This window comes from Ambystoma mexicanum, chromosome 11 (assembly GCF_040938575.1).
Source record: "Ambystoma mexicanum isolate Mex_15411 chromosome 11, UKY_AmexF1_1, whole genome shotgun sequence".
In the NCBI taxonomy this organism is placed as follows: domain Eukaryota; kingdom Metazoa; phylum Chordata; class Amphibia; order Caudata; family Ambystomatidae; genus Ambystoma; species Ambystoma mexicanum.
The window spans coordinates 1,007,514,434-1,007,540,447 of NC_090934.1; the positions used below are offsets into that span (position 1 = coordinate 1,007,514,434).

The window sequence follows — 26,014 nt, forward strand, 5'->3', positions numbered from 1 at the left end:
AGGTAACAAATGTATGCTGTGCGTGGGAAAGTTGTGGAAGCACCAACGTGTCTGGGATTGAAGCGGGGTTCACATAGTTCTAAGAAGTTATCACAACCTCTAAAGTATCCGCCTCGCTCATGTCCTTGGCACCAGGTGCATTGTAGAGCTGAGAAATAATACATTGTGTAAATACATTGCCAATGACTGTCTCTGAATCTGATGACAACAGAAGAAGATCCCCCCACATGGAAGAAGACAGACAGAAGATGCTGGGACCAATCGCCTGGCATCCCGTATAGAGCAGGCTATATGTGTATAGGGTCACACCAGCCAGCTACCTGGATTTGTAACCTGTGTAACGTACATCCGTTTTGACGCTGTGGATCTTTAAAAGCTATTGCTCATACTGTTTTTGTCAGAGTGCTCCGTGGCAGCAGAGTTCTTTGCTGGCGCGTACTTGTACTTTTTGTGAGATTAAACCTTGTTCTCCTGGCAAGAGGTATGCTAGGCTTTCTTCCCTAGTGCGTTGTATTTCTTCTGGTTTGAGCGTTTAGGGGTTACTCTACTAGGGCATCCATCTTTGGATTTGGCTGGTTCGTACCTGTCAGAACAATAGAGTCTTATTCCTTGCCAGAAACGTGCCATAGGGCAGTGGCCCTACATGCCACACCTGAGGAGGTGGACGCCGGATGTCGTCAGAGCACAGCTTCCAACCCAGAAGTTGATGATCACGTGACAAGGGATGATGAGATGGAAACAGATGACAGGCTCTGGAAAATCACAAGGGATGCCATTGTTCTATTTTGGGCGCGGGAAAGGTTTAACAGAAGTGACATGTATTGCAAGGGGCTTAACCATAAGGGAATATTAGGGGTAGGCAAATTGGAGGCGGGTTGGGTTAGATTGGGTGGTGGGCTTGTTGGGGTACTGTCTGTTCATCTGCTTGCAAGCTTTGATAAATGGAATGCAAAATTGTGCATTCTCAGCTAGCTTCCTTAGTCTTTTTTGTTTGTTTTTACTTTGATACTGCTAAGCCATGGCCTCCGAGGTCAGGGGGTGTTCTATGAGGAAGCGCTTAATTTAACAGACTAAACATATCATGCTTTCTTTCTGTATGAACCTGATTGTGCAGAACACTACAAAAACCCAGAGATGTCTGTGCTTGGGGGGTAGTTTTTTTTAGGATGGGATACTCTGCCAGTTTCTCTGTTCATTTCAGCATAGCTGTTTGACAATAAACCCAAATCTGCAGCCTTTCCCTGCTTTCCTCTACTGTATTTGTTTGTGGATTTCTACATTGCTTATGTTCATCAGTAAGTGAGAGTCCCTTTGTGACAGGTGGAGGGCTAAGCGAAGCACTGTATGCCAGAGATGCAGAGTTTCTCTGCGAGTTAGCTGGGTGACCTGATGCAGCAAGACTTGAAGGTGATTTGTTCGTGCAGTGGGAGCCAGTGAAGATCGATGAGGGTCGGGGCAATCTAATCGTATCTGCGTAGACCCTTGATGAGGCATGCAGCCGCGTGTAGAACACCTCCCAGGGGTACAAGGGAGGATGACAGGAGGCCTTTGAGGATGGCATTGCACCCATCCAGGTGGGATAGGACCAGTGCTTGACTGGTGGATCAAGAAGGGCTTGATTTTTCACAGGAGGGAGAGCTGATACCAAACTGTCTTAATTTTCTTAGCTACGTGTGTCTTGAATGAGAGGGGTTTGTCGATGTGGAACCTGAGGGACTTTGCGCAGGAGGTGAGCACAGGTGTGAAACCCTCAGAGTTCATGGTTGATAGCCAGGTCTGTATGTCTGGGTGTTCAGTGTTGTTGGTGAGGAGTAGGAATTCGGTCTTGTTGGGGTTGAGTTTCAAGTATGCACTGAACATCCAAGACTGGATCAGCAAGAGGCAGGCTTTGAGCCTATGGATGTCCTTGATGGAGTCGATCTTGAGGTATAGCTGTGCTCATCAGCGTATGGGTGGATGTTGTATGTTGCTAGGGGGGCTCCCAGTGTCTCCATTTATCCATGTATATATTGAATATCACTGGCGAGAGGATGGAACCCTGCGGGACTTCATAGGTGACGGGTAGCATTGACAGTCTAGTCGAGTCCATCTGAGCAAACTGCTTGCAGTTAGCGAGGTAGAACTTGAACCAGCGTAGGACAAGGTGCTGATCCCCATGCACCGATGTAGGGTGTCCGTAAGCATCTGGTGGTCTACTCTGTTGAAAACGGCTGAGAGGTCGAGTAAAACCATGAGGCAGGTGTGGCCTTCAGCAAGGATGTTGATGGCATTGTTGACCACCTGTATCGTTGCTGTCTCTGTGCTGCATCTGTGTCTGAATCCAGATTGCAGGGTTTGGAGAAGATTATTGGTGTCAATGTGTTGCTGCAGTTGTGCAGCTACTGCTTTCTCGATGATCTTACCTAGGAAGGGAAGATAGGTGATGGGGCGACAGTCACCTAGGTTGTCGGGATCCAGAGTGGGTTTCTTTAGTAGAGGCAGGATTTGTCTTGTTTTTAGGGTCAATGGGAAAGTGCCTTTGTGGTTAGGGAGCTGTTGATGATCTCCAGGTAGGGAAGGAGAGCTTCTGCAGGGAGGGTCTTGAGGACGGATGCTGGTAGGATGTCATCTGTATACCATGTGGCTTTGAGGGTGGCCAGGGTTTCTACCAGGTCCTCTGTCGAGAGTATCTTGAATGTTGTCCAGAGTGTGGAGATTTCGCAAGGAGGGACGTGAGGTGGGTCTGTGGATGCAGAGCTGGCATCTATGTGCTGGCAAATCTTGCTGATTTTGTCGCTGAAAAGGTGTTGATGGCGGTGGATATTTCGATGGTGTGTCGTATGGCAAAGATGGGCAGCGGGTTGCTGCACTGCTTGACCACTTTGAAGAGGGCTCTGCTTTTGTTATCAGCTTCTGCTATGGTATTCTGAGAGTAAGAGGCCTTGGCCTTTTTTGACAAAAATACGACGCATACACTAATTCATTTTCTGTTATGCCTGTATCACTTTATGCTGTAATATGCTTTAAGAATTGGTTTGTAGTCAAATGCTATACACCAGCACTGAAGTGCAAATAGATGTTTGCGTGGTCTATACCTATTTTTTGTTACCCACGATTGTTTCGCAACTTGTATGTTATGTTTTAAATGCACAACTATGAAAAACAAATGCTAAAACATTATTCATTAAAAAAAGCTTACAGCAGTATATGATAAAACTGTCTGAGATCAATGCATGAAAGCAACCTACGAATGCATTAGTACAAGGCAACACCAATACCAGTCCTTAATTAAACCTCCAAACAATGGTTTTGCTCCATTTATCATTGGTGTAAGGACCAGACCTTGTACTTTGACATTTTGCATTCACCCTACATTAGGATCTTTGAAGGGCTGTTCCAGGGCTGACTTATCCCAGCGACAATTGCGAAAAATTGGTGCATACAAGATTAAAAGTATGTTAAATTGTTAAGTGGAAGGACAGCCTTTATTCCATATCCTTGTTTAGTCCTTTTGTCCTTCCACCCAGGAGCCTCTCTCTAATTTTCTACCTTACATCTTCCGCCAGTGAAGGAAGGGCAGGAGTTCCAAGAGGGAAGCAAGATCCCTCCCCTAAACATCTCCCAGGGAACAGAGGGAGATACCAGACTCAGAGGTCCCGTCCAACTGCTCCAGAACCGGTACTGAGCCAGCACACAGCATGCCCTGCTAGGTTCTGCAAGCAAGCTTTCTAGGTGGGAAGTACCGGAGAGTCTCCGGACAAAGGACAAGGGTGTTGCCTGCAAACACTCCCCTGAGCTTTGGCCCGTCCACCTTGAAAGGACACGAGCCCTGCGAAGAAGCTAGGAGTGCCACACAAGCATCATCCAGCGTCCTTCTTTTAAGGACAATTTCGAGACAATTGAGCCCCCGAACCACGTCCGGCTGCAACGCTGACTGTTGTCACGCCGCAGTCACCAGAGCCGTCCGAGAGGCCTCGACCAGCATTCCAGATCCACCAACCAGCACAGAGACAACGAAGCTTGGCCCTGAGCCACCGTGCTGGACAGCCTGCAGACGTCCGTCCAGCCTCGCTTGCCTAACTGCCTGCCGCCTGGTACCCACAGCTGTCTCAAGGGCTGCAGAGTGCCCTGCAACCGTCCTTGACGCTGTCAAGCACCAAGAACTTCTTTAGCACCAGGTACATTGTGTTTCAGCCCCCCCGGTCCTTCTCCGAAGGCCCCTAGAGACAGTTACGACCCTTTGCCCCTTTGGTGCTAAAACCAATAACCTTGAACAGTAAGCCTGATTACTTTACCAACTACCCTCCTATCAGTATCCAGAGTGCGCCCCTTTCCTCCGTGAAACTGTCTGTCCTCTGTGTTCCTTTACAGGGTGGGTTGTATTTATTAGTGTGCTAGAACTGTCTGTTTTAGCAATAATAAAGTAGATATTTGTATACATCCTTAACTGGACAGTCCCTTTTGGCATTGGTTAATAATTGTATTTTCACTGTGTTGCAACTAACCAACGATCCGCAACATGGCAGAGATAAGCCTGCCGTTCCATCTACATTACCAAAATTGGACAAGGAGGTTTTTTAATTGACTTGTATTCCAATCTGTTCTGATCCCTTCTGGTGTACTAGAGGTGTGGGGTTGATTGATGGTTTAGAAACCGATATTCATCCCTGGACCTCTGGTGCCCCGGCAGTGGATTCGTCACAGCTACTGAGAATGTTGAACTTTTGTTCAACAACCTGATCTGCCTTCTCACCAGTGTTGTACCTCTTGTTTCAAGCATGTCATCATTTTTGGAGTACTCTTCACTTTCTTTGCACTCGTTCTGCATCGCATTCAGCACTAATCACCTATTTCTTTCCTTTCCCTTTTTTAGAACTCTAGATGGTTCAACCTTCGTTGGTCGCTGTTCTTTTCTTCTTATTTATACAGGCCAGGTATTTTCTCAAAACTGCCAGTTGATACCCCCTTTTTGTCACATCAGGCAAATGTGTGATTTTTATCTCATTATTTTATGGTTTTGTTTTTCTTTTGTCGTGCCATACAGCTCTCACCCTGAAGAAGGAACACTTGCGGCCCGAAAACGCATTGCCCGTTGTTGTCTGCCTGCTCATGTGTCAAATAATTGTTACCACCATCTCCATGTGAAACGCATAGATAATTACTTTCACAAATAGTCGAAAAACCCTATAAACCATTGGTTTATATTGCTCACAAAGTACAGCATTTCTAGCTGTTGAACAAGTGTGCAGCCTATACTGTTGGTTTGTGCCCCTGTCTCTGTACCAGTGATACATTTTGATCACCTGATGCGTGGGTGACATTGTTGGCTTGCACCTCTAAGTGTACCATAAACTAGCACCAACAACTTATTTACAATCAAGAATTACAAATAACAGTAGTGAAGAGTGGTGCCCACCCCCTCTCCAATTTTAAATATGAATTTAATAGACCACTTCCTTTCAATAAATGAAAATAGGGTTCTCAATGCTTTGATCCCTGTATTTTGGCCTTGTGCTACGCCTACTAAATGCACCCAGCGTTCTACGTGCTTTGCTCTGCTCATCTGTCTACTAAAAGCAAGCAGGGTTTCTGAGTGATTTGGACTTCTCCCCGCCTACAAAATGCATATGGATTTCTCAGTGCTTTGGCCTTCTCCTCTGCCTGATAAATGCACAACGGCGTTCTCAGAGCTCTGCATCATACAAAATGCATGTGGAGTTCTCAGTGCTTTGGTCTTCTCCTCCACCTACAGAATGGACAAGGGGTTCTCACTGCTTTGACCATCTATAGGACTATCTACGAAAAAGACTAACCCACGACATGTCAAATGCAAGGTCCACACGTTAAGTGGAATCTGCATTTGGCACATCGTGGACAGGTCTTTCTGTAGATAGTGATATGGTTGCAAGCCAGGCTGGGTAAGCCTATTCAGGTGTTTCTCTCCCGGGATACTCCATTAGAATATACTTTGGCCTTCAACGCCTTCTAGATGCACACAGGTTCTCTCTTCTTTGCCCTTCTCCAGCTAATAAATGTATGTGGGGTTATCTGTGTTTTCCCTTTTCCTATGCCTACAAAACACATGTGGTGTTGTACAGCACCACCACCCACAATTGATACATCCACCCACAAATTGTGTGTCACCAATGCCCAACTGCCAAAATAAATTCCAACCTAATTTCCTACCTCTACCTAGGCCTTGGGATATTTTAAACCTACTCTAACCAGTGATGCCCTAACTATAAACCCCTATCCTAGTAAGCCTGAGTTGCTTCAAAGGCCTAACATCGATTGTGCACAGTTTATACTCTTCTGTCTTTACAGACGTGTGGTCGAACTCAGTAGAACCTCATATTTTGAACCTCATGGAAAACCTGCAATGTTCGACTCGAGATCAAAATCTTGGAAATTCTACTGTTTTGAGATTTGATAGCCCATGCTTACTTCCATGTTACAAATGGAGGAGTCAGAAGGTAGGCTCTTGGCCCCTTTTAATATTGACTACTTCCATGTTAATGGTGAATGGGCAGCAAGGGGGCTCGTCACGCATTTACCCTGGACTGCTCCCATGTTACAGGAGAAGGGACCCTAGATGGGCACGCCCCGGCTCTCTCCTCTCAGCTTAGCACGTAAAAAGGCAGCATTGTTTCTTTATGGCATGACCAGGCGGCCACGGACTGGCCTTTTTGCCATTCTCAGCTAAATGTAATGTTATGAAGTGTTGATGTAATGTTATGAAGTGCTGATGTAATGTTATGAAGTGCTGTTGCATAATATACTGATAGGGAAGAAATCCATTAATTTCAAGAATAAGAAACGTTAGCTGATGTAACATAGGTGTATGTTTTTCATCAAAGGAATATACCTTATAAAAAAAACTAATGAAATTCAGCAGAAGCACAAAGCTTTGAAATGCTCCCAAAACATAACAACACATCATAAAATGCACAAAGGATATGCAATATAAATGCTGTTAATGGCTTTTTTAAAGACGTCAGTGTATTTCATAAAGACAGATTCACCAACGAAGGTTACAATTACTGTGACGTGAGATTTGAAGTTGAGCTCGCAAACAATTCAAGTGATTTTTTTACTTCGATCTCCAACTTTGACACACTGCACTGCAACTCTGACCGCATCACATATGTGGTCACTTGTAACATCAAATAACAATGCAGTAGATGAAACACAGGGTCACCAAAAACGGCATCCGGGACTGTTGATGACGTCAGCAATAGCAGCATGCCACTCTGACGGGGTAGGCATCACCCACTCACTCCATGGGCTTCAATGACTTTTGTGAACAGCAAGCTCTAATCAATGGTAACATAAATCGCTGGACATAGGTTTCCTGAACCTGGGCACATCACCTGGGCACAAAAACTGTCTATCTGTTCCCCACTACAAACGAGCCACCATAGGGGGCAACAGCTTTGCGGTAAAAGCTGCCAAGCTATGAAATTCCCTGCCTACAAACCTTAGAGTAGACATGCCCTATCAGAACTTCCGTTCCCTGGTAGTCTCCTGGCTGAAACTGGAGACCCACTAATACCATGAAGTGCCCAGCACTACCTGCACAAACTGTAACCTGTGTGCCCTCCTTGTATGCTTACATGTTTATAACGAACTGCCATTTCTGCTGGTCCATTAATGCTATGTACATAACATTGTTGTATTCAATTCTTGTACTATGTATATTATCTGTACGGTAACTAAGCTTCGAAAATTCTTGTAAAGGTTGCGCCCAGATAGCCCCGGGTACGCTCGATCATTATAAATAATAAAAACAAACAAACAAACGATCACTTGCCTATTTAGCAGGCCCTTCCATTGCCATCTCATAAAAGTGGATTATGAAAAAAGAAAATGAAGAAAACTTCCTCTGGGGAGTGCAACATTAATGCAAACTGAATTTAGACTGCTACACACTCAGACACACTTTACACGGCCTTGTGTTATGTGGCAAGTATTTGTCACCAGGAAACCCCAACAAAGAGAACACGTGACCGTAGAAAACACACTTGTCAAACAGCAGCGAAAAGACACGAGATGAGCTATTATTAACCGAGCAGAGCCGGGGAAGGAAATCCCAGCGCAGATGTTCCCGCTTGGAAGGCCAGGCTTCCGAAGGCCGCCCCAGGGAGGACCATGGAATCATTCTAACAAAGAGATGACATCAAATTATATAAAAACTGGATCCTATGCTTCCGCCGGGCCCACGCCTCCAGAAGTCAAAGGGGTGGTGCTCACATGGACGAGGGATTCATTTGGCAAGCGCAGGAGCCCGTCACAAAGCGCCCACTGTACAGCACAGCTTCAAGAGAGGATGGAGGCCAAACACGAGAACCTCCGTTTACCAGGTCACATACCTCGAAATACTGACAACAGCACAGTGGGACTGTCCCACTGCCACCTCAAGACACTTCCAACCACAGGGGAAGGCATCCCGGCCCAGCTTTCATCCCGAGGCACTGACATCTGCACAGCGTGACTGCGCCCTCAAGACACTCCCAACCACAGTGGTAGGCGTCCCAGCCCAGCTTTGATCTCCAGGCACTGACATCAGCACAGCGTGACTGCCCCCTCAAGACACTCCCAACCACAGTGGTAGGCGTCCCAGCCCAGCTTTCACCTCAAGACACTGACATCATCACCACGTGACTGTGCCCTCAATACACTCGCAACCACAGTGGTAGGCGTCCCATCCCAGCTTTCATCTCGAGGCACTGACATCTGCACAGCGTGACTGCCCCCTCAAGACACTCCCAACCACAGTCGTAGGCGTCCCAGCCCAGCTTTCATCTCCAGGCACTGACATCAGCACAGCGTGACTGTCCCACTGCCACCTCAAGACACTCCCAACCACAGTGGTAGGCGTCCCATCCCAGCTTTCATCTCGAGGCACTGACATCTGCACAGCATGACTGCCCCCTCAAGACACTCCCAACCACAGTCGTAGGCGTCCCAGCCCAGCTTTCATCTCCAGGCACTAACATCTGCACAGTGTGACTGCCCCCTCAAGACACTCCCAACCACAGTCATAGGCATACCATCCCAGCTTTCATCTCGAGGCACTGACATCTGCACAGCGTGACTGCCCCCTCAAGACACTGCCAACCACTTTCGTAGGCGTCCCAGCCCAGCTTTCATCTCCAGGCACTGACATCAGCACAGCGTGACTGTCCCACTGCCACCTCAAGACACTCCCAACCACAGTGGTAGGCGTCCCATCCCAGCTTTCATCTCGAGGCACTGACATCTGCACAGCATGACTGCCCCCTCAAGACACTCCCAACCACAGTCTTAGGCGTCCCAGCCCAGCTTTCATCTCCAGGCACTGACATCTGCACAGAGTGACTGCCCCACTGCCCCGCAAGACACTCCCAACCACAGTGGTAGGCGTCCCAGCCTAGCTTTCATCTCGAGGCACTGACTTCTGCACTACGTGACTGTGCCCTCAAGACACTCCCAACCACAGTTGTAGGCGTCCCAGCCCAGCTTTCATCTCCAGGCACTGACATCAGCACAGCGTGACAGCCCCACTACCCTGTCAAGACACTCCCAACCACAGTGGTAGGCGTCCCAACCCAGATTTCACCTCGAGGCACTGACATCTGCACCGCTTGACTGCGCCCTCAAGACACTCCCAACCACAGTTGTAGGCGTCCCAGCCCAGCTTTCATCTCCAGGCACTGACATCAGCACAGCGTGACAGCCCCTCTTCCCCCTTCAAGACACTCCCAACCACAGTGGTAGGCGTCCCAACCCAGCTTTCACCTCGAGGCACTGACATCTTCACTGCGTGACTGCGCCCTCAAGACACTCCCAACCACGGTCGTAGGCGTCCCAGCCCAGCTTTCATCTCCAGGCACTGACATCTGCACAGCGTGACTGCCCCACTGCCCCGCAAGACACTCCCAACCACAGTGGTAGGCGTCCCAGCCTAGCTTTCATCTCAAGGCACTGACTTCTGCACTACGTGACTGTGCCCTCAAGACACTCCCAACCACAGTTGTAGGCATCCCAGCCCAGCTTTCATCTCCAGGCACTGACATCTGCACAGCGTGACTGCCCCACTGCTGCGCAAGACACTCCCAACCACAGTGGTAGGCGTCCCAGCCCAGCTTTCATCTCGAAGCACTGACATCTGCACAGCGTGACCGCCGCACTGCCCCCTCAAGACACTGCCAACCACAGAGGAAGGCATCCCAACCCAGCTTTTATCTGGAGGCACTGACATCTGCACAGCATGACTGCTCCCTCAAGACACTCCCAACCACAGTCGTAGGCATCTCAGCCCCTCCTTCATCTCGAGGCACTGACATCAGCACAGTGTGACTGCCCCCTCAAGACACTCCCAACCAAAGTCGTAGGCGTCCAAGCCCAGCTTTCATCTCGAGGCACTGACTTCTGCACAGCGTGACTGCCCCACTGCCCCCTTAAGACACTGTCAACCACAGAGGAAGTCATCCCAACACAGCTTTCATCTCGAGGCACTGACATCTGCACAGCGTAACTGCCCCCTGAAGACACACCCAACCACACTGGTAGGCATCCAAGCCCAGCTTTCATCTTGGTGCACTGACATCTGCACAGCGTGACTTCCCCACTGACACCTCAAGATACTCCCAACCACAGTGGTAGGCATCCCAGCCCAGCTTTCATCTCGAGGCACAGCGTGGCTTACGCAAAACAAAAGAGGTAATGGCTGGAAGGTTTGGAATGAATCCTAACCTCTGGCATTGCTCTCGGCAACCCTCCAGACCATCGTTCTTTGCCTGCCAAGCCATTACAAAAGGGGAAAGGCCACATGCAAATCAGACTTGGTCCCACCGTAAAAGGGGCAGTCCAGCCCAAACTGCTTGGTCACGTCCCTTCTGCACGAGACCACAAGCATCCCCAAACATGTTTCGGCCTTTTTGGACCTACTCAGCGAGCAGTAGCTTGGGTCTCTAGGCCCAGCAGGTACGGGACCCACGTCTGGGCATACCCGTCCCACTCCGGGTGACCTACGCAAAACAAAAGAGGTAATGGCTGGAAGGTTTGCAATTAATCCTAACATCTGGCATTGCTCTGGGCAACTCCGCAGACCACTGCCACCTCATGACACTTACAATCACAGTGTAAGGCATCCCAACCCAGATTTATCTCTAGGCACTGACATCTGCACAGTTGACTTGACAGGACAGCAAGAGAGCTACCAGGAAACAATGTCACCACCTGCAAAGTGTGTGACTGAAACCAATACCCATTCTCACCTACAGGTGGACATTGCCCTATTGCCCTATAGCCAGTCCGAGCCTATATGACAGACCAAGACTGATTGACAATAGACTAGTATGCAATGTGACAGTGTAATACTGGTCTTTGGAACTAAACAAATATACTTTCATACTCACAAGCCCGTTGCAACTGCTCACAGCTGCCAGTCCAGTCTCCCCAGCATGATCCCGGATCTCCCCCAGCAAATGGCATGTGTTGGCAACCTTGTGCTGGATCTGCGCCTGCGCAATCCCACCGTACCGCCGCTCACAGACAAATCCTGGGGCAAGAAGACTGGGGTTAACGCTGAGATTAAGGCGCAGCTCTTGGCCCCCGTAGTTGAATCCATAGTAGAGGCGGACGGAAGCACTGTCCATGGAGTCCAGATTCCGCTTCAAGATGTTGCGACTGGCAAGGTCGAAGGTCAGGAAGGATCCGCTACTATCCATCTTTACAGGATGCACAATATCATAGTCCGGATAATGTGGAAGGCGCATTTCTAGATCAGAGAAAAAACACCAGAATCAAAACGCCAGGATCTTAAAACTAAATATTTAAATAGATCACACATGAATCAGGCAAAAGATAATCAAGAAAACCACAAACTTTACAGGACACTAGGAAATGCGCATGAAAGATAGGGAAAAAAGCAGCCCCGGAAAATGTTGTCAAACCAGTCTGCAAATGAGCTTCACCACCTAAAAGGTGGCGCATGGGAAGGGAATTTCCTCGCTGGGGAAAGGTTTTAGAAAACTAGGCCAAATTAGTGCAAGTTTCAACAGATTTTTTTTGCATATATACTGAATGCAAAGCCATGTTTTACATCACAGATCTCAGAGGGCTTCGCGATCTTCAGAGACAGTGTGAAGAAGAAAAGGTGTGCGGAAAGTAAAGGGGACTATTACAGAAAGTCTGGTGTGCCCCGGCCTAAAATGGATGTATACAGTTGACTTCCAATGATTTACCTTTCTGGCTGCAAGTGGAATCCTCCACTCTGTATTTAACAATTCCTAGTTGATCAAGATATCCTTTGATTGGCAGTGGCACCCAATATCACACTGGAAAGAGAACCATGCAGAGGGAGATCTAAGGCCAGGGCCATTTACTATAACCCATGCTGATAATGCAAATAAGACTGGTGCTACTTATCTGCCTCATTTTACTTCTGTGACCAGTTTACGAAAGATGTGCACTGATGATAAAAAGTGAGCACATGCTCTGATAATATATGTGGTTTTCGCGCCTTGAAACACTTGTGTATAGGCGCGTTACAAATGCCATATCATATCATATCATAGAATGGAGCAAACAGGTTTTGCACAATCCGTATCATCTCAAAACATTTGCACTGGGGAACAAATACATCATACTTTTTTTGTACTATGCTTGCTGCATACCATACAAAGAAATCTGTTTGCTACATTTCTTTTCATGTTATATATCAAACATAGTAAATAAAACAGTCTGTTTAAGTTTGACCCTTGTGAATTTATTTTAGATATTACAAGTTGGGGCTAAATCTGTTTGCTGCAATCCCCATTATATAAGCAGTAAAATCGGTGCTAAATTCATTTGCTCCACTTTTTTGCACCAGTGCAAAGCTTTGATCATCTGGCCCTGTAGTGCTAAGTTATACATGGTGGTTGCTAATTGTGCAGGGTGTCATGGTCCCCATTGTCATGTGCATTATTTTTGGTTTTTGGTTGATGGACGTTTAATGATTATGTCCTATTGGCCAGAGAAACTGTGTGGTTCCTTAATGGTAGCAGCTAACCCTGAACATGTGCTCCCCAGTTCCCCCGGCCCCATTTCGCTCCCCTCCCCAACGCCCCTCAGAGAACACATACAACGAAAGCCAAGTGGAAGGTTGACTTGTTTGAGAGACTGTTGTTGCTCAGCCTTATAGCACGTGAAACAGTCAAAATCATGCCCAACAACCTAACCTGGAAAATGCCTGTACCCATCCGGCCCGTCCAGCACTACTTCGGAATGTAGGCAATCCTCGTCAGCAAATGTCTCTGTAGTACAGGCCTGGCCATTGGTTGCCATCCAGTCGTCAATGGGGCATAGGAGCAGGACAGTGCAAGATGGCTTCTACTCCCCAACCCCCGGGATCCCTTGTACCAAATTCCTACCAAAGCACCTCCTCACTGATGTCACTAGGCTTGGGGGCACAGCATCCCAAAAAGGTAGATCAACTTTGCCTTCTGTACAGGACCACAAACCCCAGCTTCCTTCATCCAACACCTCCCACCAGCAACAAGTCCATCACAGCGATTCCATTTCACTGAAGGACTGGGAATCCGAAAGCGCCCTGGATTCTTTCTTTTTAAAACTGGCCGCATATGTCACTATGTGAGTGAGTCCAACCATCTCAGTTAAAAGCTGAGCGACCTCCCCCAAGAAGTATTGCAACAATCATTGGGTGGAACGGTGCATTTTACAACACATTGTTTTATCACCTTTGGAGCTGAAGGATTCAGATACAGTTCTAATGTAAAACTGACCATATATTGCTGCATGTTAAGGACCCCCTGCAGACAAACGAGCAGTTTTCCTCTGTGGCACTTGCCTATCAGACAATGGTGTGTCTTGTATAAAAACTGGTTTCACAGCATACACAATTTTATAATGGAGGAGAAACTGCGCCGGATACAGTAAAAAGTATAAAGCAGAAAGATGGTCCATTATACATGCTGTGTCATGTGAAATAACACGCATTCAGCCCATACCGTTCTATTCAGGATAACATTTAAAGAGCTCTTTAAGGTTTGCAGTGCGATCTCCCCAAAAGAATTGTTAGGCCATTGTTGTGGCAAAGAGATGTAACCCCGTACAGTGTGGTGAAGGGGCTCTCCAGCCATGGGAATTTAGGGATGATGTGTAACTACCCCATCAGGCAGCGTCACTATTGCACCCTGCGAGGTAACATAGGTAATAGTGAACCCCATCACCCAACATCGAGGGGTCTGTGGCAGCTCATATTATGTCTAGCCAGCACCACCTTTACAGTTTCCATTATGCTAAGTTAGCCCATCATTGATATTTACAGTCAAGTCCAATCGGCACATGCGCTATAGTTTCCCACAAGCCTAGCTAGCACAGCATTTGCGGCTTTACTGATATACATCATCGCTTTCAATAATACCCAGTTACACACATTGTGAGTTTCCTATATACCCAATTTTCCAGAATTCATAAGCATGTGTGCATTTAGCATATCCATGAGCTGATAAACCCTTGTCCCGTCTGATGCTGGACGAGAGGAGACTGGGGGGGCTTTGGCGGGCTGGGAAGTGATGATGCAGCATATTTCTTTGAAGGCACCAGAGTGCTGACCATAATGCAGGTACAAACTGCTGCTCGAGGCATTCAGAGCACATAAGCCTCCTTCCGCTCACCGGAGGCGGCTGAAGGCGGTGCACTAGGAGTGAGAGGTACAGGCAGGTGGCTTACAGTGCAGCGAAGACCTAGGGCAGCGATGAGCCACTGCCCAGCAATGTGCAATTCAGCAGTGGCCAAAGTAGTGCATCTGACCTAGGGGGTGCCCATGCGTTGCCATGTCCCCCGCGCTGCAGGCAGGGTGGGTGCAATAGGGGTAACAACTCACTACATAACTGCTGCAGCCCTATAGGAGCGGACTGGGAACCAAAAGAGTCCCAGCCTAGGGACTCAAAGTGGCCCCATATTACACCATATGAGCAAGTCCAACCACACCAAGCAGGGCTTGGGGTTTTCCCACAAGAACATTTGTAATAAATGGGGCCAAACAGTACATTTTTAAACGCATGTGCTCTTATATGTGGATTAAAAGTAGCTAAATATAACTAAAACAGACACAAAACGGGTCTTAAAAGTAAGCAATAACATATTGGAAGCTTTAAAACAAACTGTACTTCAAAGGAATGGTGCATAGGAGAGTGTGTAAGAGGAGCAGAAAACCAGGGCACTCACAGAAGAGGGCGCCTGTGGTGCAGAGGCCCACCCGGAAATCTCCAGAGTTCCCTATAGGTTCGTCCACCTCTGCCTCTCGACCACTGTGCTTGCTGGCAGTGCCCCAGCCGCCCATGCAGCATTCTCGGTTTTTCAGTGCCTACTTACAATCTCATGTTCTAATTACTGCAGGCTGCTATTGGATAATGCACTCGAGGTGGGAAAAGCCAGTGACTGCACAATGCACTGCAGCCTTTACTGGCCTGCCTGCCTGCCTCCACCGCCGGCTCCCAGGCACAACATCAAAACGCATTGCAGGTTTGATAACGGTAGACAAAAAGCTTGGAACTTAGTCACGGACCATTGCACAAGACAATGTAACATATTCCCCGAGGACGACTGGGACATCGCAAGTCAACATCCTGGAAGCGTGAGCTTCCTGGGGGTGGAGCTCCCGGATTGGGAATGTGCACTCGAACCGCCAGGCCTTGCACGCCGTGGGAAGCTACTGTAACACGCCAAGCAGAGGGCGGCGGGGAAGGGATATGAAACATCTATGTGAAGCCCCACTTCACAACAGAAGCAAAGTGTCCCACGTCAGCTATACAATGTGCCTCGTGTGCTGAAGTCTGCGGATGCCTCTGTTGAGCACAGAGTCCCACTTCTTGCCTATAGGAAAAGCGGTGGATTTCTCAAACCGCCATTTTGCCAATCGAGAAGCAGCGCATCAATTACGGGGTTGGGTATTGGAAAGGTCAACGCATGGATCCAAAATCAGTAAGAAGAAAAAACCTGTACAAATACACTGCAAACTAGGAAACGATGCTGAAAGAACACTTGGCACGTCAAACAGGAGCAGAGTGAAAGCTGAAACACTTGGCACTGATGGTTTGGGGCAGTGAATTCCCAATTCCAGCAACGGTGCCCCAAAACAGGTGGAATCCCAGGGTTCAGTGGACAATCTGTGGCAGAGGAAAACATGACATTCCTGGGCAAGAAAACGTATGGGGAAGCCAAGCATTACATTCCCACGATTCGACATCAATGGCTGAGAGGCTTGTCATCTTCAGGGGTAAGATCCTGATCAGAGGCAAGGCAGCCCATCTTGAGGGGAGGGAGCTGAGGAAGAACCATGTATGCCATTCATGAGGCTCAAGACCCGGGGGGATTAAGCGAGGCGCACTGTCCCTGAGCATCAAGACCCACAGTCCCTGAGATACAAAGTCCAGTGAGGCCCTCATTAGGAGTTTGCCGATAATGCGGGATACCCGCAAACGGACCTACTTTTACCAGCACCTGATTTTCCAGTATTACGGGATTTCACAGCTGCCGGCAATGGCGGTCATTCCACATTTCACTCCATGGGGGCAATTGCCGGTATCACCGGCACTGGTAATGCCAGTGATGCTGGCTTTATTTTGGCCAGTGGCAGTCTGATTTACCCCTAGCTCTTGGCTGGAGATAAATCAGTCAAACCCCACCAGCAGACATGTAGTTTGGCGGTGCGGGAAAAGTGCCGGTTACGGAATAACTGCCACTTTTACTGCCACTATTCCTGCACCACCAAACTTATAATGAGGCCCCTTGACTGTAATTTGAGGCAGAGCGGGTCAATGTGTTCTTGTAAATCTACCTGCTAGGCTGTATGAGGCATGGCATTCATGGGGATTGTGACACAAGGCAGAGCAGGGCACATCAATCCTGAGGAATGAGACCTGCGGCTGAGTGAAGCACTCCCTAAGCATTGAGTTTCAGGTCTGAAGGAGGCAGGCATGCAAACCGGCGGGGAATCAAATGCTTAGGCATGTAAGAAACACTGCATCTGAACATAAGGCGAGGCGCCAGCCCGTGGCTTGGGAGGGCTTAAGCCCTCCCACTTTGAGGAGGTTGCCAGTTGAAAGCAGGACTCGGCCAGGATGTTGAGCTTGGTGCTTTAACGGGAAAGGGTGTGCTCCCACAAGAGCCTGTCAAATGTAACACCTGTGAAAGCAGAGCATTTACATTTAAGCAATATTTAACATGGCAGCAGCTGCAAATGTACAGTGCAAGAGGACAAACGCCTGCCCAGGCGATATGCCTATACCCCCTATGATGACGCCAAAGGCTTAACTGCTGGGCTCAGCCTTTAGATGGCCCACATCTCCAATGACTACCATCGCTTTATGAAATTAAATAGCCTCTGAATTGGGGTGAACGATGCAATTAAGGAGTCAAAGGAAGGTGTAGTAGCTGTTCTGCCACCTGGGCTAAAAAGGAAGGGGGATTGATAGCACAATGGGCTAATGGCCCAACTCACGACCAGCTTTCACCAATGTCATCCAGCTCCACCAACATTCTGAGACTGGCTCGTCCCCTGATGAGGGTCATAAAGAAGGCAGAGCGACATGTACAGCTGTCTGGTTCTAGGGTGAATCAAGCCAAAGACTTCTGACATAATCACTGTGTAGAAAACTCAATATTTAGTGAAACATTGTAAATACAAATATAGAAATCATAGGAGGCCAATAGGTTAAAATGTTGAAACCTAATGCAAGAAAAAAGAGGCATTATTTATATTGTACATTTGTATTCAGTTCACTTAAGTAAAGCTCATACCGATTGCCAATTACGACAAATTCAACAGAACAGTAGACTACCGGGGGACAAATTAACAAATGACAGACAAGTTTTTAAAAACTAAATATATTGTAGATTTATGCACTTGACCCCTAATTCCACCCTCTATCGTGGTGCCCCTCCTAGCCTCCTGCTGCCCCTCACTTTGACACAAGTGGCCCTGAAGATCTGCAAGTTACGTCAGGGGAACCCGAACTATAGTTGTAAAATTGCTGCTAAACAGAAAACACCACCATCTTAGTTGAAAGGTGCTATCAAAAACACATTCCCCCTCCCTACTTGTCACGGGATGACACCCTGTAAAGAGAGGCACAGAACACCCAGGAAGAGTTTTGGGTGGTTGTGCCGAAGTAAGGTGGACAGATAAGTACACACACAGCTGAAAGTAATGAGAACGAAGAGTAATCAAGTGTAGCAAGGAATAAAGTACTACAGAATGGATTCCCTCTAGGGGTGTATGCAGATACAGGAAAAGAGTATTCAAGGGACCTTAGGAAAAACTCTAGCCTTCTGCACAGTTTGCTATAACAGAGGCCCACGCTGTTTGCTCATGGCTTAGAACAACAGCTATGGGTGTCTGTAACGTAGAAACGAGACAAGGGAAGGGGCAGAGATTGCCTGATGGAAACCAACAGACAAGCTCTGTACAAAAGGGTCTACAAACAGTACAAGAGAAGATACTTACAGACAAATCCAGGGAAAGGAAGTTGATAGCAAACTAGCAGAAGGAAATGAATGGAAAGTCGTGTAACAGGATTGGATAGCAGAGGACAGTAAGGAACAAGGTTGAGAGCTCAGAGGAGCAGGAAAGCAATGAGCAAGCCCACAGGAGCAGGGCTATAAGGTAGAGAGCCCAGAGGGAAAGGGCTTATGGCAGCGGAGTAAAGCAGGCTGCACGGCAAGGAGCCAGAAGGACCAGGCAATAAGGAGTAAGCTCAGAGGAGCAGGGCCGCTGACTGTATAAGGCTGCAGAGGACTGTAGAGCGCTGCTAGGCTAAGAACCCAGCGGACAAAGATGGGTAGCAAGCAACGGAGCTTGATCGGCTGCAAGGTAGGAAGCCCCGAGTACAAGGGCTGTTGGTAGCGGAGAGAAGCAGGCTGCGCGGCAAGGAGCCAGAAGGACCGGGCAGTAAGGAGTAAGCTCAGAGAAGCAGGGCCGCTGACTGTAGAAGGCTGCAGAGGACTGTAAGCTGCAAGTTAGGAAGCCCAGAGGACAAGGGCTGTAGGCAGCCGGAGTGAGGCAGGCTGCAGAGCAGGGAGCCCAGAGGACAAGGGCTGTAGGCAGCCGGAGTGAGGCAGGCTGTAGAGCAGGGAGCCCAGAGGACAAGGGCTGTAGGCAGCCAGAGTGAGGCAGGCTGTAGAGCAGGGAGCCCAGAGGACAAGGGCTGTAGGCAGCCGGAGTGAGGCAGGCTGCAGAGCAGGGAGCCCAGAGGACAAAGGCTGTAGGCAGCCGGAGTGAGGCAGGCTGCAGAGCAGGAGCCTGGAAGACCAGGGCGGAAGGTAGCAGCTGAGCGTGATCGGCTGCAAGGCAGAAACCCAGAAGGGCAAAGGCAGAGGCTGGAAAGCAGCAGAGTGTGATCGGCTGCAAAGCAGAGAGCCCGGCAGGGCAAGGGCGGAGGCTGGAAAGCTGCAGAGCGTGATCAGCTGCAATGTAGAGAGCCCGGCAGGGCACTGGATCCAAAGCCGGAGTAAGGAGGAACCCCATACAAGATCCGTAGCTCGAAGCAACAAGGTGCCGGAAAGACTCCTAATGCAAGAGACTGAGCCCCTGCAGGCAGCAGCTTTTATACTGCCCTGCCCAGCACAGAGGCAGGCTAATTGGATGCACCTGGATCAGCACACCTGCAAACAATCGGCCACCTCCCTCTCTGTTCCTGAGCTGGTGGAAGCAGAGGAGATCCCTAGGGCTTCTGGGGATTGTAGTTCCGAAGATGGCGAATAGGAATGGCCAGGAAAAGATGGTTATAGCCAAGTGCATTGTGGTAAGTGTAGTTTGTTGGGGAAAATAGAAAAGCACCAAAGTCTCGCAAATGGAAAATAAAGTCCATATTGATCGTAAATGTATGCGCCCATGGCGCAGGCATGACACTCTTTTTCATTCCCCAAACATCCATCAGCAACAACTCGAGACAACTCTCCTCATGCAGCGTCTTGGGAGCCCACTTTCAAACTCTATTCTTTGAGCAATGCATCTGCATGCCATTGGACGGAGCACATATATTGAATCCTTTGTGCAGAACTATAGGTTTTTCAGGTGACAAGATCTTTGTTGTAGATTCTGTGCTCAGAATGGCGTATTTAGGAGCTCCAACTCGTTTCTCCTCTTCTTGGTTGCTGGACTGAAATTACTGGCAAGCTCGTCTTACCGTTAGCTGTGCCCGATATCCTGGTGTTACTGGGACATTACAGGTGCCGGCAAGAGCTGTAAGTACCCATTCCATGGAGTCCTGTGCCTGATTGGGGCAATTCTTTGCCGGGAGGTACCTGAACTCCTGGCAGGTCAGACCTGCCAGTAGTACACTGCCCCTACCAGCAAAATCAGAGTGAGCCAGTCTGGTGAAAATGCCAGATCCGGTACTGCCAGCATTATTTTCTGTATTTCTACCGGACAAGCACACTCATAATGAGACCCATAGTCATTACTTTATGGACAGAAGTCAGCAAGTAAAGTTAGGCCCGTTCATGCTGCCTATAAAGAGTCATGTGAACTGTTGCCCAGGGTTCCACTCTTTCCCCACTTCTCTTCCACACTTATATCAGACCAATGTTCTACATCTTCGATAAATACGGGCTGAGATATCGTTCATATGCTGATGCCACACAAGCACATTTAAAGTAAAAAGCTCTAATTTCACTTTTGGCAGGTTGATTACCTACTTAAAGGAAATTGAGCTCTAGATGCTTTAAAAATGCTCTCCAATTCAGCTCAAGTCCATTTTTTTCAGGCATATACACAAATTAGAGACAACTGCTAACATTTGTCCGTCTCCTACTCTGTTTGATGTTCGGACATCAGGTCTCAAATCAATACATTTGGAAAAACTTCATTTTTCAGACTCTTGTGTAGTCCCTCTTCCTATATCGGAAAAAATGTGTTTCCAGGGCGTGGTCGGCTCTCTCATCAACTCCAGGTTAGAATATTGTACCTCACTCTACCTGTGCATTCAGGACCATCTACTTGAATACAAAAAGTCCAGAATTCGGAGGTCCACTGGATTTTCCCTTTGTCACACTCCAATATCATCTTTTTCACCAGTCACTACATTGGGTCTCGACAAACTCAATTTCAAAGTCTTGAAATTATGGCTTTTCTATTAATTCCGTTTCTGCAATAGTTACCAATTGGTAAAGTTCTGCGCAATGATACAGTTCAGTGTGCAAGTGGGTTGTATAAATCCTAAATCAAATTCTTTTTAAATCAATATTTTTTTCTTCCTTATGATATCTAAGAATTTCTCACGCATATCCTCATGACTAAACTGAGCTAGGCTCCTTGGCCCTCCCCTCTACCATTGCTTCCATTTTGGACCGGTTGATACAGCATTTAAAAATATGCATTAGCAAGAATTCCTGTTCCAGCCTCTATGGGTCTTCAAACCATGCTTCCAATAGTCCCCTCCCCCAACCCCAGGATGTTCCTTCCACTCCTGCAGGGAATCAGATCCCTTGCCTATGTTACCCTTGGATTGCTTCGCAACTGCTCCGTATATTACTCCCGTAGTTTCTTCTCTTTTATAAGGGTGCAATTGGCACCTTAGACCCTTTTTGCCTTTGTGGTTAGCTTCGAGGGTCTGCTCTGCTGTTTTGTACTGCTGTGCCGTACCACCAGCATCGGCGAGGTCAGCTTCTGAACAGCCTCTCTGAGCTTATCAAAATAGCATCAGTCCTTGATGAGGTCTTTTACATTATTTTAGAGGCGCTCCAGGAGTGCATGCATAGAATGGGAGGCATATCTAGCCGATTTCACTCCTAGGGAGTCCCCCCTATGGCCGCCTTTACAGGAGTAAATGTGTCTGACCTTCCATAGTCATCAGTAAATATTTGGAAAGCGGAGAACATTATTTCAGATATTTCTACTTTCCAAACTAAAACCCTGCCCGTATGGTCTGCCAGTCAATAGGACACCTTCCCCATGTTGGCAAGATATTGGGCCTCATTACGACCCTGCCGGTCCGGAAAGAACGGTGGCGGTAAAACCGCTGCCACCGTTCTTTCCGGACCGGCTGATTCAGAGTCCTGCAGGCAGGAGGTCTCACTCCCGCCAGGTCTAACCTGGCATGATTAACACCACCCGCCTGCAGGCGGACACGGAAACACAGGCTCAGTCATAGATGGAACCCGTGTTTCCATGGTCCCCGTCCCTATGGAGTCCTATGGGAATCCATGGGAATGGGGATTTACAGAATTCCGCCTCCGGAATTACCGGGTCACCGGGGTTGTAATGCCCCGATGATTCAGGCAATCACAGAGACGGAATGGTATTACGGGTCGGCGGCAGCCTGCCGGTTTTTCCGGCACGGCTACCGCCGGACTCGTAATGATGCCCATTATCTCACTTAGTGACCCAATTATGATTAACGATAACTGAGTAAGCTCAAATGAGAGTTTCCTTCCTTTTTCTTAGATGGGGGAGGCAACCACTACAGTCGGTGTGTGTAGTGTATGCAGCCTGAGAAGCCCCCCAGTATGTGGGCCCAGCTCACTTTCATTTATAGCCAAAGTGCTGAAGGATTCCGCCACTCCCGCATTGCAGAACTCCATCCACTCACCCTGCCTGATCTAAATATGGCCACCATGTTGTGGGCTTAGCAGGATGCAGAATGTAGGAAATACCTGTCCCCTCAGTGGTCAATATAACTTTACATGCCAAAGCACCAATCACATAGCCCCAGCCTGCATAAGTCCCAGTGCTCCACCTCTGCAATATAAGTTCAGGGCCAGTGCCCTGTGCTGCTGCCTTACCCACCCTCTCAGGCATTGAGCACCAGGAGGCCTGTTCCACTTCTCCCAGGATCCGGCAACGCAAGACACAGGGGATCTTGCTCGGTTCAGTCAGGAGGGCAGCTGGGTGCCCTCACAGTTCGATTAGAGCCATGACTAGATTCGTGTTACTAGGTCATGCTAGAATGTTATTCTGGGTGGGGTGGATGTCAGCACTGACCTAGACTGCTGCTTGCCATGTTATGCTTTAGTTATGCAATGCATTCTGTAACCAAGCAACACCCAACCAGCTCCACATTACCACCCTCTTCAGCTGCCTTCTTCTTAACACAACATGCATCACACAAATCAATTACTTGTCAATTACAACTTTTGACATGAATCACCATCTACAACCACATAATCGGGCCGCCTATACAAACCCGCACAGAAGCAACAGGCTCTGGCCTCCTGAACACCCACACCCATTAACACCATGATAACACACCAGACAAACACCACACAACCATCCGCTGGCATAGAAAAGGCGCCGCCAGCTGAAAACCAACACTCAGCGAAAACAGACAGCACACCTATGGAGGCAGTCGTATCTCCTGGCCTGTCTCATGCAACAAAAATAATAATAATAATGTGTTATTTATATCGCACTTTTGTCAAAGGGCTGCACATAATCATTGTTTGTAGATGTTCTATCGCCCAACCAAAGTTGGTACTCATGTATCGACCTCAGAAGGATGAAAGGCTGTCAGCTGTCAGGATTGATCCTATGGCCTGTAGATCACACACAGATCACAGCAGCGAGCGCTCAACCCCCTAAGCTATCTTAAAGGCATCAAACCAAAAAGCTACCTCAGCTCTGCTCCCACTAACTACCCACAGCCACTTATCTTTTCTCACAAGGCCTAAAGCGCAAAGAGGCCGCGCAAATTAAAAAGTACATACTTTAGAAATGCGTAGTAACATAACAACATGCGTTTTATTGACAAATACACATTCTCAGATAGGACAAGGCTGCGGTGGGCCCAAAATACGTTTTAAAAAATCATGAGAAAAGGCGTGGCATGGGATCCGCACTCTACATTTTGCAGAAGAGCAATGCCCAGCACACGCAGTTTTAATGAGCAGCAGAGGGGCTGGCGGGCCCTTGCTATTTAACGTTATAGTGCACCATCGTGTTAAAGGAACGCTTGCTCCCCCAAAATGTCTGTGCTGAGCCCACAAGACCATGGCTCTTCACTTCTTCAGAGGATGCCTGGACCCCCCTCCTGCCCCTCCTCCCCCCCCAGTATGTGGCTGCATGTAACTGCTCTTTTCTCATCACAGTAAGCATAGCGTTTCAACAGCAGACTCATGGTAATAGAGAGTGGGTATCAGCATGAAATGTAGACACTTACTGAAAATTAAATGTCTCATCAGCAAATATGGTTAGTTTACAGGAAAGAAAGAAATATGCAATTGAAGAAAAGTACAACGCACCGTGCAATGATCTATCTATTGAAGTTAAATAAAGGGAAGAAAGAAAAAGAAAATGTACAAAATCTCAATGCACAGTACAATAGGTAGTTGACCAGAATAGCAAAGACATTCATCAGCATTCCAGATTGTAAAAAAGTCACTAATAAGCAATAAGCCCTGAGCCAGAGGTGCAGGGGGTGGCTGGGGCATTATCGCTTCAGGTAATGCTCAGAGCCCATAGTTGCAGGCCCAGGAGAATCGAAGGCCTTAACACAGGCCCTGGGGCATTACCTGAAGCAGTAATTCTCCCCCCTCCCCCTCCCCGCCGCGAGAGGCTAATTGTGATTAGTAATCCGGGCTCGTTAGACTCAGGTACTAATAGTTTCTTTTTCAATTGTCAAACGCTCCGGCCTTTAGCAACTGAAAAAGATGGCCAGCATGGGAAGGGGATACATAGTCGGTTCTCACTTTCCATGGCAGCCATTCATAAAAGTAAAAAAAAAGTAAACAAATAAGATGGCTGCCATGGAATGGGGAGAAGGGACTAGGCCCTTCTCCCGTTCCAAAAGTAAACAAAGAAGATGGCCGCCATGTGACAGTCACCATGGGACTCTAGTTCCATGGCTGCCATTCGAAAATGTGACAGGAATAGAAAGGCTTTGTGAGGCTGGTAAGAACTCGGCGAGTGCAAATGAGTGCCATTGTAACAAGCTCATTGTCCCTCGCCAGCTACTAATAAGTAGAAATACATTCCAAACGGATGCCATTGTTCTCAAGCTAACCACGGCTTCTATTTAGAAGGAGTATTTTATGAGGGGTGCATATTATCTTGCACCTATCTATATCTATATCTATATCTGGATCAGTCATATAGATCCAGGAAAGAGCCCCAGATCTCTTGGAATTTTCCAACTCATCGCTTTTCTTGTAAATGACAATCTCAAACATTGAAAGGGTCAAGTCCTCAATCCACTCATCCAAACATAAGCAATTGGGTGATTTCCAGGCACGTAGGATTATTTTCTTCGCCATCATGCATCCACGGAACAGCATAGCCTTAACAGCATTATTCAAGTCCTGCATTGGTCTGTCCTCACCCAGAACAATCCGTGAAGCTTTCAATGGCACACTTGTTCCCAATAGCAAGTTCACTCTCTTTCCGACACCCCCTTGCAGAATTCTTTAGTCTTACAACAAAACCAGATTATGAGGCTCAGAGTTCCTCTAGCTTGCTTACATTTCCAACATGTGTCATTTTCGCTGATGTGTCTTCGATGCATTATGTCTAGTGTCCAGTATGTCCTGTACAACAGTTTTATCTGAGAGGCTCTCAGGTCCCAATCCAGAGATGACAATCATATATTGTTGAAACATCTCTTCCAACATCCGGGCCCCAGGTTTTCTCCTAATTCTCTAGCCCATATAATCAGGAGTCTGTATTTTCCTGACTAGTCACCGACAACATCCTGTAAAGCGAGGCAGCTGGATGGACAGCAGCCACACAAGATTCCATTCGTGACCAAGCTTCATTCGAACGGACTGGATTGGGTGTCTGTCCAACTCTTCCTACTAGAATCCCCCTCAATTGCTGATATTCTGTGTAGGTGCACTCTTGCAAGCTGTGACGTTTACACAATTGGGCATAAGGGATCCATCTATCATCTTCAAACAGATCTTTAACATAACAGATTTCATCCAAATACCAATTCGGCCAAAATATAAATTTTCCATTCATTGTAAAGATGGGTTTTCTCCATATTGATGCCTCTGGGAGTGAATAGGGATTGGATCCTACTCAATGTGATACCATATGCCAGCAAACCCATAG

The 26,014-nt window shown here is 47.8% G+C and overlaps 1 protein-coding gene across 1 annotated transcript in view; it reads right to left on the reverse strand.

The window, feature by feature from the left end:
- Window positions 1-26,014, reverse strand: part of ADAMTS7 (ADAM metallopeptidase with thrombospondin type 1 motif 7) — a 752,931-nt gene that overhangs the window by 594,057 nt on the left and 132,860 nt on the right. The window contains exon 2 of the mRNA XM_069624204.1: window positions 11,379-11,740. Within this exon, the coding sequence (XP_069480305.1) occupies window positions 11,379-11,740 (362 nt within the window). The remainder of the gene's footprint in view (window positions 1-11,378; window positions 11,741-26,014) is intronic.